The sequence below is a fragment of the Alexandromys fortis genome, unplaced genomic scaffold, assembly GCF_014885135.2.
Source record: "Alexandromys fortis isolate MF-2015 unplaced genomic scaffold, M_Fortis_MF-2015_v1.1 scaffold_82, whole genome shotgun sequence".
Lineage (NCBI taxonomy): Eukaryota > Metazoa > Chordata > Mammalia > Rodentia > Cricetidae > Alexandromys > Alexandromys fortis.
Genome location: NW_026067963.1, coordinates 7,888,850 through 7,904,512, shown reverse-complemented (window position 1 = coordinate 7,904,512; position 15,663 = coordinate 7,888,850). Strand labels below are relative to the sequence as shown.

At 53.2% G+C, this 15,663-nt stretch overlaps 2 protein-coding genes across 19 annotated transcripts in view; one reads left to right on the top strand and one right to left on the bottom strand.

The window, feature by feature from the left end:
* Positions 1-5,624, top strand: part of Sptb (spectrin beta, erythrocytic) — a 124,897-nt gene extending 119,273 nt beyond the window's left edge. Inside the window, exons 34-36 of the mRNA XM_050153536.1 lie at positions 682-855; positions 1,145-1,187; positions 1,355-5,624. Of these exons, the coding sequence (XP_050009493.1) occupies positions 682-855; positions 1,145-1,187; positions 1,355-1,522 (385 nt within the window). The 3' untranslated portion in view covers positions 1,523-5,624. The remainder of the gene's footprint in view (positions 1-681; positions 856-1,144; positions 1,188-1,354) is intronic.
* A 133-nt stretch (positions 5,625-5,757) lies between these two features.
* The window catches only part of Plekhg3 (pleckstrin homology and RhoGEF domain containing G3), a 42,465-nt gene continuing 32,559 nt past the window's right edge, over positions 5,758-15,663 (bottom strand). For 5 of the 18 annotated variants that reach the window (XM_050153544.1, XM_050153542.1, XM_050153539.1 and 2 more), the window contains 7 exons: positions 13,668-13,757; positions 13,220-13,258; positions 12,788-12,810; positions 11,900-12,253; positions 11,271-11,384; positions 7,536-8,955; positions 5,758-7,125 (listed from right to left, as the gene is read on the bottom strand). In XM_050153544.1, the coding sequence (XP_050009501.1) occupies positions 6,386-7,125; positions 7,536-8,955; positions 11,271-11,384; positions 11,900-12,253; positions 12,788-12,810; positions 13,220-13,258; positions 13,668-13,757 (2,780 nt within the window). In that variant the 3' untranslated portion in view covers positions 5,758-6,385. The remainder of the gene's footprint in view (positions 7,126-7,535; positions 8,956-11,270; positions 11,385-11,899; positions 12,254-12,787; positions 12,811-13,219; positions 13,259-13,667; positions 13,758-15,663) is intronic. The other 13 variants (XM_050153540.1, XM_050153538.1, XM_050153541.1 and 10 more) reach the window with 13 other exon arrangements.

The following is a 15,663-nucleotide window of genomic DNA, read 5'->3' as shown; positions in this document are numbered from 1 at the left end:
TGTCTAGCGCTTGCCTATAGCCCTGGGTTCAACCCCAGTATCACCAAAAAGAAACACAATCTCCCACTGTGTTAAAGAAATATTCTCAGTAAATGTAGTTTCTTAAGCCTAAAAAAAAAAAAGGAAAAAGGAATATTCAACACATTACTATTACACAAGTTTTCCACTATTATAAGATCTACCAATAATAGGTTACCATACAGCTATGCAAAATTATTTTTAAATAGTATTGAGATTATGAAGAAATACCCGTTTGCCTAAAAGCCTAATATAAAATTGAATATGGAAGACTGGGCATGTAGCTCAGTGATAGAAGTTCAGGACCTGGCTCAATTCCCAGGGAGGAAGAGAGAGAGAGAGAGAGAGAGAGAGAGAGAGAGAGAGAGAGAGAGAGAGCACAATATACAATATAATCTAAATTTAGTTGTCTCTATGAGTAGAAAAATGTAAACAGAACGGAGACCAGGAGGACGCAGTATGGGAACAATAGTTACCTTCTGGAGGTGAAATTACGTGCAGATGGTTTTTACCTCTCCCCCCCCCCCTTCTTTAAACAACAGAATCTGGTACTATTTATCCATGAAAAAAAAAAAAGTGCACCACAAACAAGCTGCAAGGCTATAGGATCTGTGAGCTGCTGTACCAGGACCACAGGTGACCTGCCTGTCCACATTGTTGCAGGTCCTGGAACAACCTGTACTGTGTGCTCAGGAACAGCCAACTGACCTTCTACAAGGATGCTAAAAACCTGGCCCTCGGGGTGCCCTACCACGGCGAGGAGCCCCTGGCCCTGAGACATGCCATCTGTGAGATTGCTGCCAACTATAAGAAGAAGAAACATGTATTTAAGCTGAGGTGAGCCTTGCTGCCAGCACCTCGGCCTGACCCCCTATGCCTTTTGAACCTTTATGCTGAAGGAATAATGGCCCAGCAGAGACCCACTGTAGCCCAGCTCCAAGCTGGTGCAGTTCCTTGGGTCTTTTTTTTTTTAACAGTCTCATAGACTTTTAGCTTTCTGGGATGGCCTGCTACCCTAGAGGGGCACGGAAATCCTACTTAGAGGCTGTAGGATAGTGGCTAGCTTTCTGCCCAGGCAAAGACTTTCAGAGATAGTACCACAACCCCAAACCCTTTGTCTTCCTAGGTTAAGCAACGGCAGTGAGTGGCTCTTCCATGGCAAGGATGAGGTAAGTATGGTGACCTAACTCAGAGGAGGCTAACAATGCAGTGGGTGGAAACCCGACACTCATCCCAGCACTCCCGCGGAAGGGAGCGGTCAGAAGCGCATGCCTCCCTTCATGGCCCCCAGGGAGGCTGTGCACCTCTAGACTCTCTGACATGTCCACGCCCACAGGAGGAGATGCTGCTGTGGCTACAGAGTATGAGCACTGCCATCAACGAGTCCCAAAGCATCCGTGTCAAGGCACAGAGCCTGCCTCTGCCGTCCCTTGCGGGTCCTGATGCCAGCCTCGGCAAGAAGGAGAAGGAGAAGCGGTTTAGCTTCTTTCCCAAGAAGAAGTAGCAGCTGGAGGCCCCCGTGGGCAGGGCCAGCCAGGCAGCACTGCGGCGGCGTGCGTGCGTCGGGACGTGTAAGGACCAGGAGCCCACGGCCTCGGATCTCCACAGCGGCCAGTCCTCCTCCTGCCTGCCACCCCACTGCCTGCAGCCTGCCTGTTCAAGTTGCTGGGCCGGCCCCAGGGCCCACACTGCGCCACGATAGCTGCCTTGCCTGCCTGGCCTCCCCGGCCTTCCCAATGCCTGCCAATAGCCCTCCACCTCCCCCACGCCATGCAGCTGGCTGGGCTCCAGGGACAGGAAGCCCAGTCCCTTTGGGGCTAGAGACGGTTCTGGGTTCTGTAAGGCATATACTCTCCTCTTCCTGCCCCCAACAAGCTGGGAAGCCTGATGGGGTTCCTCCAGCACTGCCCACGACCACAGCAACTGCCCCTAGGGGGTCACTGACCACAATCAGCCAGGAAAAGGGATATTGGCAATGGCTGCCCTGCTTCTCAGGGGCAGGGGCCTTCAGAGCCCCAGCTCTGGGCTTGGTATACCAGCTGATGAGGTACCAAGGGGACAATAAGGGGTGTCAAGCTTTGAGTACTGCCAGCCTCCTCGCCGCTGGGCTCCCTCAGAAATGGGACTCTTTCCTCAGGGCTAGCATGTCCCTTTTTTTTTTTTTTTTCCTGAGTCCTGAGTGAATGAGCCTCCTGCTCTTCCTCTTACGGCACCCTTTGCTCCTCCTAGCATTGGGGAGTGTTAGGACCAGAAGCCCTCATACCACTCCTTTGGAAACCCTGGCTAGAGCCTGTTAGGGCTCAGGCCTCTGCTGCAGGAGGGACAGAAAGGTCCCAACACTGCTTAAGGTTCTGCCTCTATACTGCGGCTCTTTTCCCCAGTTGCAACCAAACCAGCAATATGTGGCCAGGGCGGGTGCCAGATACAAGCTGAATATCCAGGTCCTGCAGTAAAGTATCACAAAGCTAAATGCCCACTGTGTCCTCCCATCCCACCCCATACAGTTGGTACCCGGTCAGTGGCTGGACACAGAGCTCTGTTTATTACTGAGGGGTGACAAATGCAGGCACGTGACACAATTACCCCTGGAACAGAGGGATGGATGTTGGGAACATAGTCGTAAAGGTATGACCCCTGCTGATAGGCTTCTGCAGGCCTAGTCTTAAATTCTGGGGGCTCACATGGTATAAAGGTCTCCAAACACCTACCATTGCTCTTCAAGCATCAAAGGGGGCTCTGCCGCCCATCCCTAGGGAGCGTTCCCCGTGCCTGTGGAAGAACAGGACCGCTGGTCCTGAAGACATTCTCTGCTACACAACTGGAAGCAACACAGCTCCAGCCCAGCCTGGCAGCTGGAGTTAGGTGGAGTCGAGGCAACAGGCCTTTTCACCTAGGAGACCATCCATGTCCCCAGGGATCACAGCCAGTTTCTACTGCCTTCCCCATGGGTAAGGCTCGATGGGAAGCGCCCAGTTCCTAGGCCTCCCCAGAACCCCTTGTCGACCAGGCAGGTATAACTCAGAGATCAGGTGCACCTTGTGACCCCCCCCAACACGTGAGTATGAATGCAACCCCAGTAGATGACAGCCACCGAGGCCACCGTGGCCGTCGGGCCCTGATTTTCTCTGCATCTCCGCAGCGTCTTTACTTGGCCTTGGTGTATAGGACCCTATAGCCCTCCCCTTCTATGGGGAACACAGTGGGCACCATTCGCCAGCCTCTCTTTACAGCTGGAGAAACCAAAGCAGCAGACAGGGAGGCATGTGCACCCCGACAATAAAAAGTGCCATGGTGTACGGAGAGAAGCATGTCTATCTCTGGGCTCCGTGCTGAAGCACTGGGTGGCAAGCAGCTCCCGCAGGCACTTTCCTTGGTCTAGTCTTTGGGGGCAGAGGGCATCAAGGGACGGAGGTCTATATTTCCCCTCAACATGTACCCATGTAGCACTTGAAGTGAGAAATTCCGCAAAGCCAAAAAAGGGAAGGCTCCAATGGAAGAGCTAGGATCTCATCTCAACGGATCACACAGGCTAGTCAACTGCACCACGACCTACCATCACAAACAGCCCCCCCACTTACACCCACATCATCCAGGCCCCTAAGCACGAACTGACTCTGCAGGTGGCCAACTTTGGGGGAACTCTGCATTCCAGGGCTAGGCTCTCCCAGTGCCCTGGCAGGCTGATTTTTCTCCTGGTATTTTCTACTTTGCGGTCTTCCTTGACAGTACTCCCAAACTGGGTGAACACAACTACCGTCCACACCAGCATAACAGGCTTCCTCCCCAGGGTAGTTGGAGGAAGCTCTCTGGGCTCGGTCAGACAAGTTCCCTTTCCCTGTCCCTTTGTCCTGGGCCATGGCAGATGGGCTGAGGAGGAACAGAGAGGGTCCTGGGACCCTCCCACCCCACCTCCACTGGTACTAACAGAAGTCTGAGTAGGCACTCTCCCTGACCCCCACCTCTCCTTCCTGCCTATTGGAGGGCAACAGGTCCCCTAGGCTGGCCCTGGATCTCCCTCCTCTCAGCAAGAGGAAGCAGATTCAGAGGAGGCGGCCAGCAGGCCACATGGCTTGGTCCCTTGGACAAGCAAGCTCAGGAGGACATAAGACGAGGTGACTGTAGAGGAAGGCGACCCTGTTGGGCACAGATCATGCCATCTGGGGCTGGTCCTGGGGCTGGCTGGGCCTTGTCCTCCACCTGCTCAAATGTGCTTCCACAACCAGAGGAATCCCATTTACTAGTTTTTCTAATAAATCAATAATACTCCGTGTTTGTTTCTGTTTATTATGACTAGTCTCGTCTTCCTTTGAACTGAACTTCAGAGGACAGGTACCATGGAAATAGAGGGACCGCTAGACTTTGGTTTGTTCCTGAGAGGATTACGGGCTGACTGTTGGCATCCAGGTCCTAAACCCATTCTGAGACCCCGAGGAAGCTTGCTCACCCATGAATTCAATCAACTCTGGATCAAAGTCATTCCTCAGCACTCACTGTGCATGCTGCTCACTACAGGGTGCAGGAGCCTTGAGCCCTAATCTGTTCGATCTGTTCGGTGATCCATTTCAGGGTTGTCTGGCCTGGGTGGGATACAAGACTGCCAGGTTCCAGAGGCCCCTCAGATATTCTGATCGGTACCAGTGAAAGCAATGATCCCTGCCCAAGGTTCCCAGGCACACCTAGACGCGGAGTGTGAGGAGCATCCGAAAGACAGTAGCTACAACTGCTGAGGCTCCACGCCTGGGTGGCATCACAGTGACTCACCCAGCCTTCAGTCGGGAGCCGAGGAAAGTACACAGTTGGGTGTCCCAGCTAGCTGCCTTTTGAGTCATCTATCTGGTGCTTTTACGACTGCTATCAGGTGTCACATCCTGGGATGGGCCTGCTCAAAACGGGTAGTAGCCGTCTTCTCAGTGACACCAAAGGGCCACAGAAGACTCGGAGCAACTAACAGGACATGGGCTGACACGGTCCTGCTCTGCTCATGCCCAGGAGGCCACCACTCACCCGACAGCGGGGGACTAGATGGACCCATGTTTGTTCAGATTTAATCCATCCTCCTAGGTTGGAAGATTCCCCAGGTCTTAATTCTATAGACTTGCAGACACACTCAAGAGACTGACCTCTCTATCAACCACCTACGGTCCCCTCCTTTCTGGCCCCAGACAGAACAAACCAGATGAAGTAAGGCTGATCTTCCGTGGAGAAAAGGGTCCACCCAGAAATGGGGCATTCCCGGTCCTCTGCAAGCAGACAGTTCTGTGGATGCTGTGAAAACAGGGTCCACCCTAACAAAACGCCTGTGCATTCCCACAACACTGCAAACCACCGCAGGATATTTCTAAGCCTCGGCCTTAGGATCCCTGCTCCTAGGAGCTGGAGAGGGAGAGAAGAGGAAAAGGCACTGGGCACCAGAAACTTGCTTATCTGAGGGGTTCTGCTTGCCCCTCGCAACTCCAGCGTGTTAGTATAATTTTGTCTTTGGGAGAAGAGCTAAAGGCTCACATGTGGGATTCCCACCCCAGACAGGATGCTAGGATGTGGGGTGGACAGAGCAGTGCACAGAAGCAGACGTGGCAGAGACAAAGTTCCCATCTCACACTCTGTACCCCACCGGACCTGGGAGCACCCTAGTGTCTCCTGTTTCCTGTGCTTCGACACTGAGTGAGCATTCCATGTCCCTTGACCCGTGAATAATCCTCCCCAGAGCGGTCCCCAATAAGGAGGCCACACACAGGTTGGTCGGATGGCCAGCAGTGGTTACTGCACCATTGGCAAATAATGAAATGTGTATTCATCAGCAACAACCACGGGGCCAGCAAGACAACCTTCAAGAGTACCTGAACTAAGTCCGTTACATTCTTTACAGGACACGTGTGTGCATGCGTGGGCACGCTCACACTCACACACGCATACACACTCACACACATGCATCCACACACCCCACAGGATTGAAAGCAATAAATTATTGGCCTCATTCCCACCTAGGTCCTAAGACAAGGCAGGTAGGGAGCAGAGTCTGCCCAGGCTGCTTCCTAGGTTTCCCCTTGGCTCCTCAGCCAGGCAGTGGCCAGCCAGTAAGGGAAGCCAGGACAGGACTTGCTCTCCTTGGGCAGAGTAAGCTTAAATAAAATATTTGGCTTCTTATCAGAGAAGTATTTACAAGGTAAGTGGCTCATCTGGGCCTAAGGAAAGTTCTCATAGGACCTCCCTGGGGAGGTGGGGACGTGCCAACACAGGTAGCAGGTGAGTTCACACATGCTCCCCAAACCGGTTACTCTTCCAGAAGAATGGAGGCACAGCCTTAGCGAGCCAGGCCTGGTGGAGCATGCCAGTCCTCGACATGGTCGCTCTCTCCTTCAGGGGTCAGTCAACCCACAGAGTTCAAGGCCTGGAATTTCTCCCTCAGGTTTCTCACTCTACCCTGCTTGTTTGTGTCTGCTGGGTCCCTGGAACCTTCTTCCTTGGGCTGGTACTCTGAAGACTCCAGGAAACCTTGGCCCTGCCCTTTCAAAGCTACTGGTGAACCCGGTTCCTTCCCACTGCCATCCTCCAGCCCCATAGTGTAGCTGGGATGGGGCCCCTTCTCCATGACAATCACTCGCTGGTTGTTCTCCAGGGTAAGGTCTGCAGTGATATACAGGGATTCCTCTCCATTCAGCCTGCTTTGGGGAGGAGACTCAGGAGGTGGCGGCTGGGAAGTCTCCCCATCCCCTTGGCGCCTCTTTGTGTTCATACTGCTGCAGCGGCCCACCTTGCCAGATACAGGAGGCTCTACTATGTTCTCAGGCAAGGAGCGGCTCCGGTTGACCAGCAGGCCACGCGGCCAGCTGCTCTCGGCTTGGGCAGCCTTGTCGTTGGATGTATACTTGGAGCAGAGCTCTCGGACATCAGGCCAGTTGAAGGTCTCAGTGTCGAAGGGGCTGAGGGGGCTCCGAGTGGAGGGCCGAGACCCCGAGGACGCGCTTCTTGGGCTGAGCGCAGAAGGGCTGAGGGAGAACCGGCGTGGGGAGGTCTCCACAGCAGCAGCAGAGGAAGTCTTGGAGGTGCCCTGTTCCTGAGCCATCAGCTGCTCATAGCTAAGGAGGGAGAGCACAGGCTTCCTCCTGGCTGTGGAGAGAGAGAGAGAGAGAGAGAGAGAGCAAGCTATGTGAATCACTGTGGAGGGAGAGATGCAACCAGGAGGGGAGAGACGGGAACCATCTTCAGCTGCAAGTGGGAACTGGAGTGTACAGGAAGAAATCCCACTTTACCCTCTCCCTGGTAAGAAATGAGGCCCTAGCTATTTCTCCAAGCTTTCTCTGCTCACCTTGAAGAGCTGGGGAGAGGGAGGGGGCAGACTAAGGCTTCAGTCAGGAGAGCAGGATGGGTCAGAGTGTAAAACAGATTGCCAAGGCTCACTGTACACCAATGGTGCCCGGGGTCCAGCATGGCCTCATTAGAGGTTATTCCCCAAACCCCACAAAAACACTGGATTCTAATTGGCTTTTCTACTCTTGATCCTCCTACCCCCATCATACCTTTGCCCCCCGACAGCTCTCCAGCTTCCTCGGGCTGGCCAGAGATGGCGGGGATCTGCTCATCCCTGTCAGGAGATGCCTTATCCCACGGCAGAGGTGGCCTGGCTGCCTTGATGTTCTTAATCCGGAGGCTGTACTGGCGGGCCAGTTGGTAGACCTTGCTCTTGACCCGCTCACTCATATGGCTGTCCATCATGTCGGAGAGCTGCATGATTCGGGGGTGCAGTGGGGTGACCAGCTCCCCCTGGACACTGCTGCTCAGCTCTCTCACCAGCTCTTTCAGCTCCCGGGCCAGGTGGGCTGGGTTGGGTTGCTCGGTGGGAGAGGCACTTTCCGGAGAGCCCACGGCAGACTCCTCGGTGATAGCCCCCAGCTCGTGCTCCTCCAAGATGAACAGCGGCTCTTGGAGCTCAAAGCCGTTGGCCTGGCTCTGGCCAGGCCCTGTCCGTGGACTTCTCTCTGAAGATTCCATTCTCTCCCATAGCTTCACGATTTCTGAAGATGGGCGGAACTCAGCATCTGTGATGGGAGCTGGGTCCCCTGTGCCTGACTGGCTGGGTCCTGGGAGGTCAAACAAGGCCCATGAGGCTGGCCGAGAACTCCCTGGCCTCTTGTACCCAACTGGAGCTGCCGGCTCTGAATCTGGCTTGGGGAGGTTGTTGAACCTGGACACCGAGCTCCGCACCAGTCCTTTCGGGATGTAGGAAAGGCTCTCCCGCCGCCGGATGCTGAAGCCTGCATCATGGTGCTCTGCATTTTCATAGTAGTTCTTGATTTTGTCCAGCAACTGCCGGTCTCGGGTGGACAAAGCTGATTCCTTCTTCTTGCAGGAAGATTTGTCCGGTTCCGTGGGGCAGCCTGAGCCTAAATTTGGAGATTCCATTCCATTGACAGAAGGGCCATTGTCTGTGACCATGTCTGCACTGATGACCATTTCTGGGGTGGGGGGGTTGCTGAGGGAGTCCCCAGTGCTGCTCCATCGGGCTAAGCCCTTCTCACTGCCCTCCAGGCTAAGCACGCTGCTGCTCCGGCTGATCAGCCGCGGTGTCCCAAGGCCACTGGACTTCCCGTCCTCCATCGCCAGGCTGCTCCGCCGCGAGAAGCTACTGGCAAACCGCTCGGCGATGACACTGGCCTGGTCCAGCACTGAAGGTGGCAGCAGACTCTCGGGCTCCTGGGGAGCTCCCAGTTCCTCCTCTTCCTCCTCGCTACTCAGGGCCTTAAGGTCCTCAGTGCCCTCAGGCTCCACAAAGTCCACCACATCAACTGGACCATCTACCTGCAGCAGCCCCTTGGGGACATGGAGCTGTGTTTCCAGAACTTCTGGAGAGTCTGGCTCTGAAGGCATCTCCTCAGTGCTGGGACCTTCCAAGGCAGTCAAGGCCTCCTGCTCGGCCCCAGGCTCAGGGTCTGTCTCAACCTGGGAGACAACAGGGAATATATTAGGGGTGGGAGTGAAGCTCCTTCATGAGGCTTGGGAGACAAGATGGCACAGCCTGCTCTCAGGCCAGGTGGAGGTTCTGCAACTTAGGACAATCAGAATAAGCAGGACTCAAAAGGCCCATTTATTTCTCTAGCTACCCTGCAGCTGGAGGACAGGCCCATGTCCTCATGCCCAAGAAAAACAGCAGAAATGAAGAAGCGTGGCAGCCTCTCTCAGCGGCAGCCTGCATAGGAACTACAGGCACCGTGTGGAAACAGGCGACATGGCCAGACACTAATCCAGTTTCCAGGGGCGGGGGCCACATAGGTAAGAAGTATCTTGGAGATTCCCCTGCCTGCTGTCAAGGCAGCTTGGGAGTCTAGGAATCAAATCCAGAAATGAGCAATTATGAATGGATATCCCAACTTCTCCAAGGAGCCAAAGATTCCATGGGGCCAGGGGCCAGAGGGCAATTCAACTGTGTGCTGGATCACTGTTGGAGGTGAGCTCAGTCCCCAGATCCCACAGCAGAGAGAGAGAGAGACCCGACTTCCAAGCTGTGTTCACTGATAGGCACATGGCCACACCAGCGCTTACACTTGAAAAACTCTCTCTCTGCCCCTCTCCACCCCACAGTAATAAAGGTGAGGGCAAGGATTTGGCTTCTATCAGCCAACCTGTCTTAGCACCTGTGATCCCAGTCTCTGCATATGCCCAACAGATGGGCAAGGAGAGAGCAAACAGGAGAATTCCCTCCTGACCAGCTGGTCACTGGGCCCGTAAGCTGCTGGCATAGACAACTTCCCAGAGCAGTCCTCTCGGAGAAGATCAGCACGGACACAAAATTCGGAAGTATCAGAGCAACTCCATAATCTGTAGAGCCGCACCCATGACCTAGAGCCACGCTGCCCCACCACAGTAACCACCAGCCATTCTAGCATCTGAGATGAGGCCAGCCCAAATCAAGACCTGCTGGGAGGGTAAGATACATCCAGATTTGGAAGGCTATGTATTAAACATAGACTGGATCAGTAATTTTACTTTGGTTCTGTTAAGCTACATAAAATATGACATTAAAATTCACTTTTTCTCCCCTTTTGAGACAGATTCTCATAGAGCCCACTATGGCCTCACACTTGCTATGTATCTGAGGCTGGCCTGAAAGTGTCAAATCCAATTGTCTCTGCTTCCTGGGTACTAAGATTATAGGCATGTACTATCCTGTCCAGCTTCTGTTTCCTTCCTTCCTTCCTTCCTTCCTTCCTTCCTCTCTCTCTCTTTTTTTTTTTTTTTTTTGGTTTTTGAGACAGGGTTTTCCCGTGTAGCTCTGGCTGTTCTGGAACACACTTTGTAGACCAGGCTGACCTCAAACTCGCAGAGATTCACCTGGCTCTGCCTCCCTGAGTACTGGGATTAAAGGCGTGCGCCACCACCACCCGGCTTCTTTTTATTTCTTAACGTGGTTACTAGAATATTTGGTGGGCTGGTGGCATAATGGAAACACGCATGACTAGATTCTAAACAATTTCGGTTCCACACAGGGCTCACCACATTCTAGCATTCCTAGACAGTACGATTCCCATGGTCTGAATCTTTAGTGGTATCCCAGAAGACTCCTGTAACTTGCAGTCCTCTGTGAGAGCACCAACAAGTAGGTGCCTTTAGGAAGTGACTCCATCATAAGGGCTCCATACTCACACCTCATAAAAGAGGCTAAAGGAAGTGTCCTTGCTGCGAGGATGTGACTGAAGCAGAGAGGGGGTTCTCATCAAAGAGTGAACCGGCTGATGGTGCCTTGATCTTGGACTTGGCAGCCTCACTACTCTGACTGACACACTTTCATTGTTTACAAGCTCTTGGTCTAAGATACGTTGTTACAGCAGCTTAAGTGGACAGTTATATTTCTATCTAGGGCCATCTGGGTTCTCAGCTCTGTCCTCGCTGAGGCTCACCTGGGGTCTAGCTCATGACTTCCTTCTTTTAACTTTGAGAAAGCAAAGGAGTTAGATCCACTGCCCCCTCAGGCGCTGCCTGGAGCGTACCCTGTCGAGCATCTAGCACAGTTTTCAGGGCATGCTCACGCCCCCTCCAGGCAGCCTGTCCGAGGGTGCCCAGGGAAGGTCACCTTTGTTTAATTCATAGAAACAGGCCGGTTGCTAGCCAAACCACACACCCCGAGGCTGGCCAGGCCTCTGGAAAGGGTGAGGGTCAGGAAGTAGAGCGTTCCTTTGCTCGAGACACTCTGCCTGTAGACCTGGAGATGTGGACACCAGGTCCCTGAACTATCTCCCTCCCATCTGCTTGCTGCTTACCTCCGGCAGGGAAGAAACGGACCCGAAGCTCATGCGTTTCTCTGCGCTGGCTGGAGACCGGTCGCTGGGCCTTCTGCAGCTTTTAGAGTCTTCAGACTCCCTGTGTCTCTTCCCCTGCAGCAAGCAGAAAGAAGTCAGTTGACAAGTGAGACCTGGTCCCTACTGCATTCCATTCCAACATGGACAGTGGTACAGTCCCCAGAGGTACAGGAAGTACCCGAGAGCCAGTCCTATGCCCAAGCCATTCCAAACAACCTGAACTGCCAGGTCCAGGGCCACAGAAATCCTTTCAAAGTGTGCAGTTTTATAAAAAACCCCAGCCCGCCTTCCCCTCCAGGTGCAGTGAGTTGACCTTCTCACTTAACAAGATGCCAGTTTTCCCCTCCCCCCCAACCCTGTTAGTCCTGCTCAGTGGGTAGTATACCAGTGGGTACCCGGTCCTAGACCGGTGCATGCCAGGGGCTTACCAGGGCGTGACAGTGAGTGAGTTAAGAAGTTGCTGACAGCTGGGGGGGATAGGGACGGACGGGGTGTGCAGGGTGGGAAGGACACAGGAAGGGACTCTCAGAAGGACATGCACATGCCAGGCTAACATGCAAAGAAGAAGGGAGATCAAAGAGACACCTCACCATAGCACCCCGGGAGAAAAGTAAAGCGTTGGCCCGATAGTGCCAGCAGTGGAGGGCAGCCAGCAGGGAGCTGGCAAAGTCAGCTACCTGCTCGGCCACAGCTAGACTCTCCTCCTCCTCCTCCTCCTCCTCCTCCTCCGAGCCTGGGAGCTCTGGCCCAGGCACCTTCTCACTGCCTTCATGCCCTGCCAAGTCTTCCAGGGAGACTGGGAAGGTCTGCTGCTGCTCTTCCTCCTCCACTATCTCCTCCTCTTCCTCAAGCTCCTCCGTGGCAGCCCCCTCAGCCTCTGGTTGCAGGTCCTGTGCAGGGGGTAGCTGCCCAAAGTCCAGGAGGGCTCCGTCACTGCCTGCATGCTGTTCAGAGCACAAGAGCCCCCTGTGACCTGCCCTGTGGGCAAACCCCCTCCTGTAGGTGGCCAGAGATGGCTTCATATAAAAATCTACTCCTGCTAGGTGGTGGTGGTGCAACGCCTTTAATGCCAGCTCTTGGAAAGCCAGAGGCAGGCAGAGCTCTATGAGTTCGAGGCCAGCCTGATCTACAGAGCTAGTTCCAGAACAGCCAAGGCTACATAGAGAGACCCTATCTCAATAAATAAATATTAAAACAAAACAAAACAAAAAAAACTACTCCTAGGTGTCCAATGCTGGCCTCCCCTGGAGTGGAGCATTTTTATGTGGGAAGGGCTGAGATCCAGCTGGGAATAAAGTGTCTCCAAACAAGCTTATATATCCCAAGAGGAGGAAATAAGAGGACACAGGCCAGGCAGGCACCACAGGGTGCTGCTGTAGGAGGAAGACAGGGAGGGTCCCTAAGGGCTGATCTGGGCAGTGCTACCCACACTCCCTCCTTCCAGCCCCCTTCTCTGGCCTCTGAGGTCCAGCACTCACCTTCATTCCTGCTGCTCTGGCTGCTGACACCACCACAGGGTCCAAGCACACGGTGGGAGGAGCATGGAGGAGGACACCAGTAATAAAAGAGAGAGCCTCTTCAGAGAGACTGGAGTCCCTGGTGGGGAGTCTCACAGGGGTCCCTATACTCCTGAACCCCTCCCCTAGTCCTGGCTTTCAGAGGGATGGCTGACAGGTCAGAAGTTCAGCAGAGAGTAGCGCAGGTGTGGGCAGGTGCTGGGTGCCCACTGCAGCAGAAGGAGGGGCATGGTGTATGGGCAGGGGAGCCAAGACTCTCTGCAGACATCAGGGGTGAAGAACGAAGCCATATTCCCTCTAGCTTATTCTCCATAATCTCCAGCCAGCTTACTGCCTGCTTTCACCCTCCCACCCCACCTAGAGAGCCCTGACTGCCCTTCCGCACACACTCACCTTTGTCATTCAGCTGCCTGAGCAGGTGTCTGGTCGGCTCTGAAGAACACAAACGGGCAGTTAGCACAGGCCAAGAAACAGCTGCACCTGACCTGGGTCCCAAGCTCACAGAGCCACAAGCCCATCACCGCCAGCCCAAAGTCCACCCTAGCTGGCCCCCAGCCACCCTAGGCCTCAGGGAGGCTTTCTTCACAGTGTTACTGAGGCCCCAGCCACTTCTCCTCTGTGGCACACAGTGAACAGCTCAGTCCTTGTATTAGTATGCCAGGCAAGGCCTTGGTTATGGAGTCATCTGAAGGGATCGGCCCCATGCTACCCACTTCAGACCAGCTAGCCACGAGCCACATTTCCATCTCAAGCCCCTCTACCTCTACTACAGCATCAGCACACAGCTACGCCCCCACACCAAGCCCCTCATAGCGTGCAAGCCGGGAAGCAGGGGTCGCACCCGACTTTCTACGGCCCTTAAGGCCTGGCATCTCCAATCCTTGCTGCCTGCTGGGAAGTGATGCCCTGTTGAACAGGGTATAACCAGGCTCTGGGGACACAAAACACAACTATTAGGCTAATGGTGTCGTTACACTGTACCCAGCCTTTCTGGGGACAGACTGGAAACAGTGCTCTTCCAGAGGACCCAGGTTCAATTCCCAGCACCCACACGGCATCTCACAACTGTCTGTAACTCTAGGTCCAGGGGATCCAACACCCTCACACCATTGTACATAAAATAAAGTTAAATAAATTATTTTTAAAAAAAAAAAAAAAGAAAGAAAAACAGAAAGTAAGCAAAACCCAGAGACCCTCCTGCCTCTAACTCCCCAACAATGGATCAGAGATGCATACATTATAGATAGCAAGCTATTAATGTGAGCATCGGGGATCCGACTCAGGTCTCATTCCTCTGTGGCAAGCATATCAACTAAACTACCTCCCCACCGCCCTCAGCAGATGTGAAAACGAGAAGAGGCTCATCTGGCTAGGCACCTGCTGCTGAGCCAGACCCCAGAGCACACAGGGTGGAAGTAAAGGACCGACTTCCCAAAGTCGTCCTCTGACCTCACACAAATGCCACCACCCTTGAATATTAGACACACACAGAGAAATGTGTGTAGTAAAAATAGAAGATTTTAAAATGTAACAAAGCGAGAAATAGAAATATTCTTTTCTTTCCGTTGAAATCTTATAATAAGGATATTTAAGAGTTTAAAAGTCATGACAGATCTTACTAATCTCAAAGTGGACTTGTCTGCCTGACACAGCTGTCTGTGTCAAAGACCCCAAGGCTCCGCCTGGGCACCTAGGCTGTACAGCATGTGGTCTGAGTCCTTTTCTCATACAATTCTTGCCAGTCCATCAACTGATCTCTCCCACACAGGAGGAAGAAGAGCCGCTATGGGGAACATGCTAGGAACACGAGGATGAACACTCCTCCGTGTCATGGAAGAAATGCCACGATGAACATAGACCTGAGAGGCAGGCCATCGCCATGGCAACCCGCAGTGCTCCCACACCATCAGTGGCACTGAAGCATCAGTTCCAGAAAAGGAAAAGTGCATCTGTGGTCAGCACCCTCCTTCTAGAAGGCTCCAGAAGATGAGGCATGTCTCAGAAAAGTTAATGAGTCTTTAAAAAGCCAACTCTCTTAGTATTCACAGGCTAAACTCTCTGTCACATGGAAACTTCAGCCTTGCCCGTTTGCTCATTTCCTGACCACCCTGGATGGCCGAAGTCTTGAGGTGGAGAGGCGACAGTTTTACTGAGGTGTAATTCACACACCAGACATGTCACCTGTGTATAAAGTACACACTTAACAGCTTAAAGTGCCTTCACATAGCTGTCCACGTGCCCTGCCATTGAGCTATATCCCTATCTCCTAGGGCTAAAGTTCTGATGCTGATGTCAGAACAAACCATAGAATTAATACCATGACCATCCTAGTTAGCATTAATTGTTAGCTTGTCACAGCCTAGAATCATCTGAAAGTTTCAAATGAGTAACTGCCTTTATCGGGTTGGCCTGTGGACATGTCTGTGATGGATTTTCTTGGTTGCTAATTGACATGGGAGGACCCAGCCCACTGTGGAGGGTGCCATTTCCTAGGCTACGGTATAAAGAAGCATTCTGGGCATAAGCCTTAGTGAGTCAGGTAGCAAGCAGCAGTCTCCACGGCTCCTGCTGTATGTCTTGGCTGGAAAGTGAGCTCCTTGGTCACAGGTAATGCGTGGAATAGCAAGCAGGTCTGCCTTAAGTTCCTGCCTTGACTTCCCTCAACGACCAACTATGACCTAGAAGTGTGAGCTGAATGAATCCTTTCCTCTAAGGTGAGAGCATTTCATGGTAACACCAGAAAAGAAACTGTAACAATTGCCTGAATACTTCCATGTGCCAGACTCTCTCAGTGCCGAGCTACGGCAAGCTAAGAGGGGATGTTAGAGAAAAGGGGA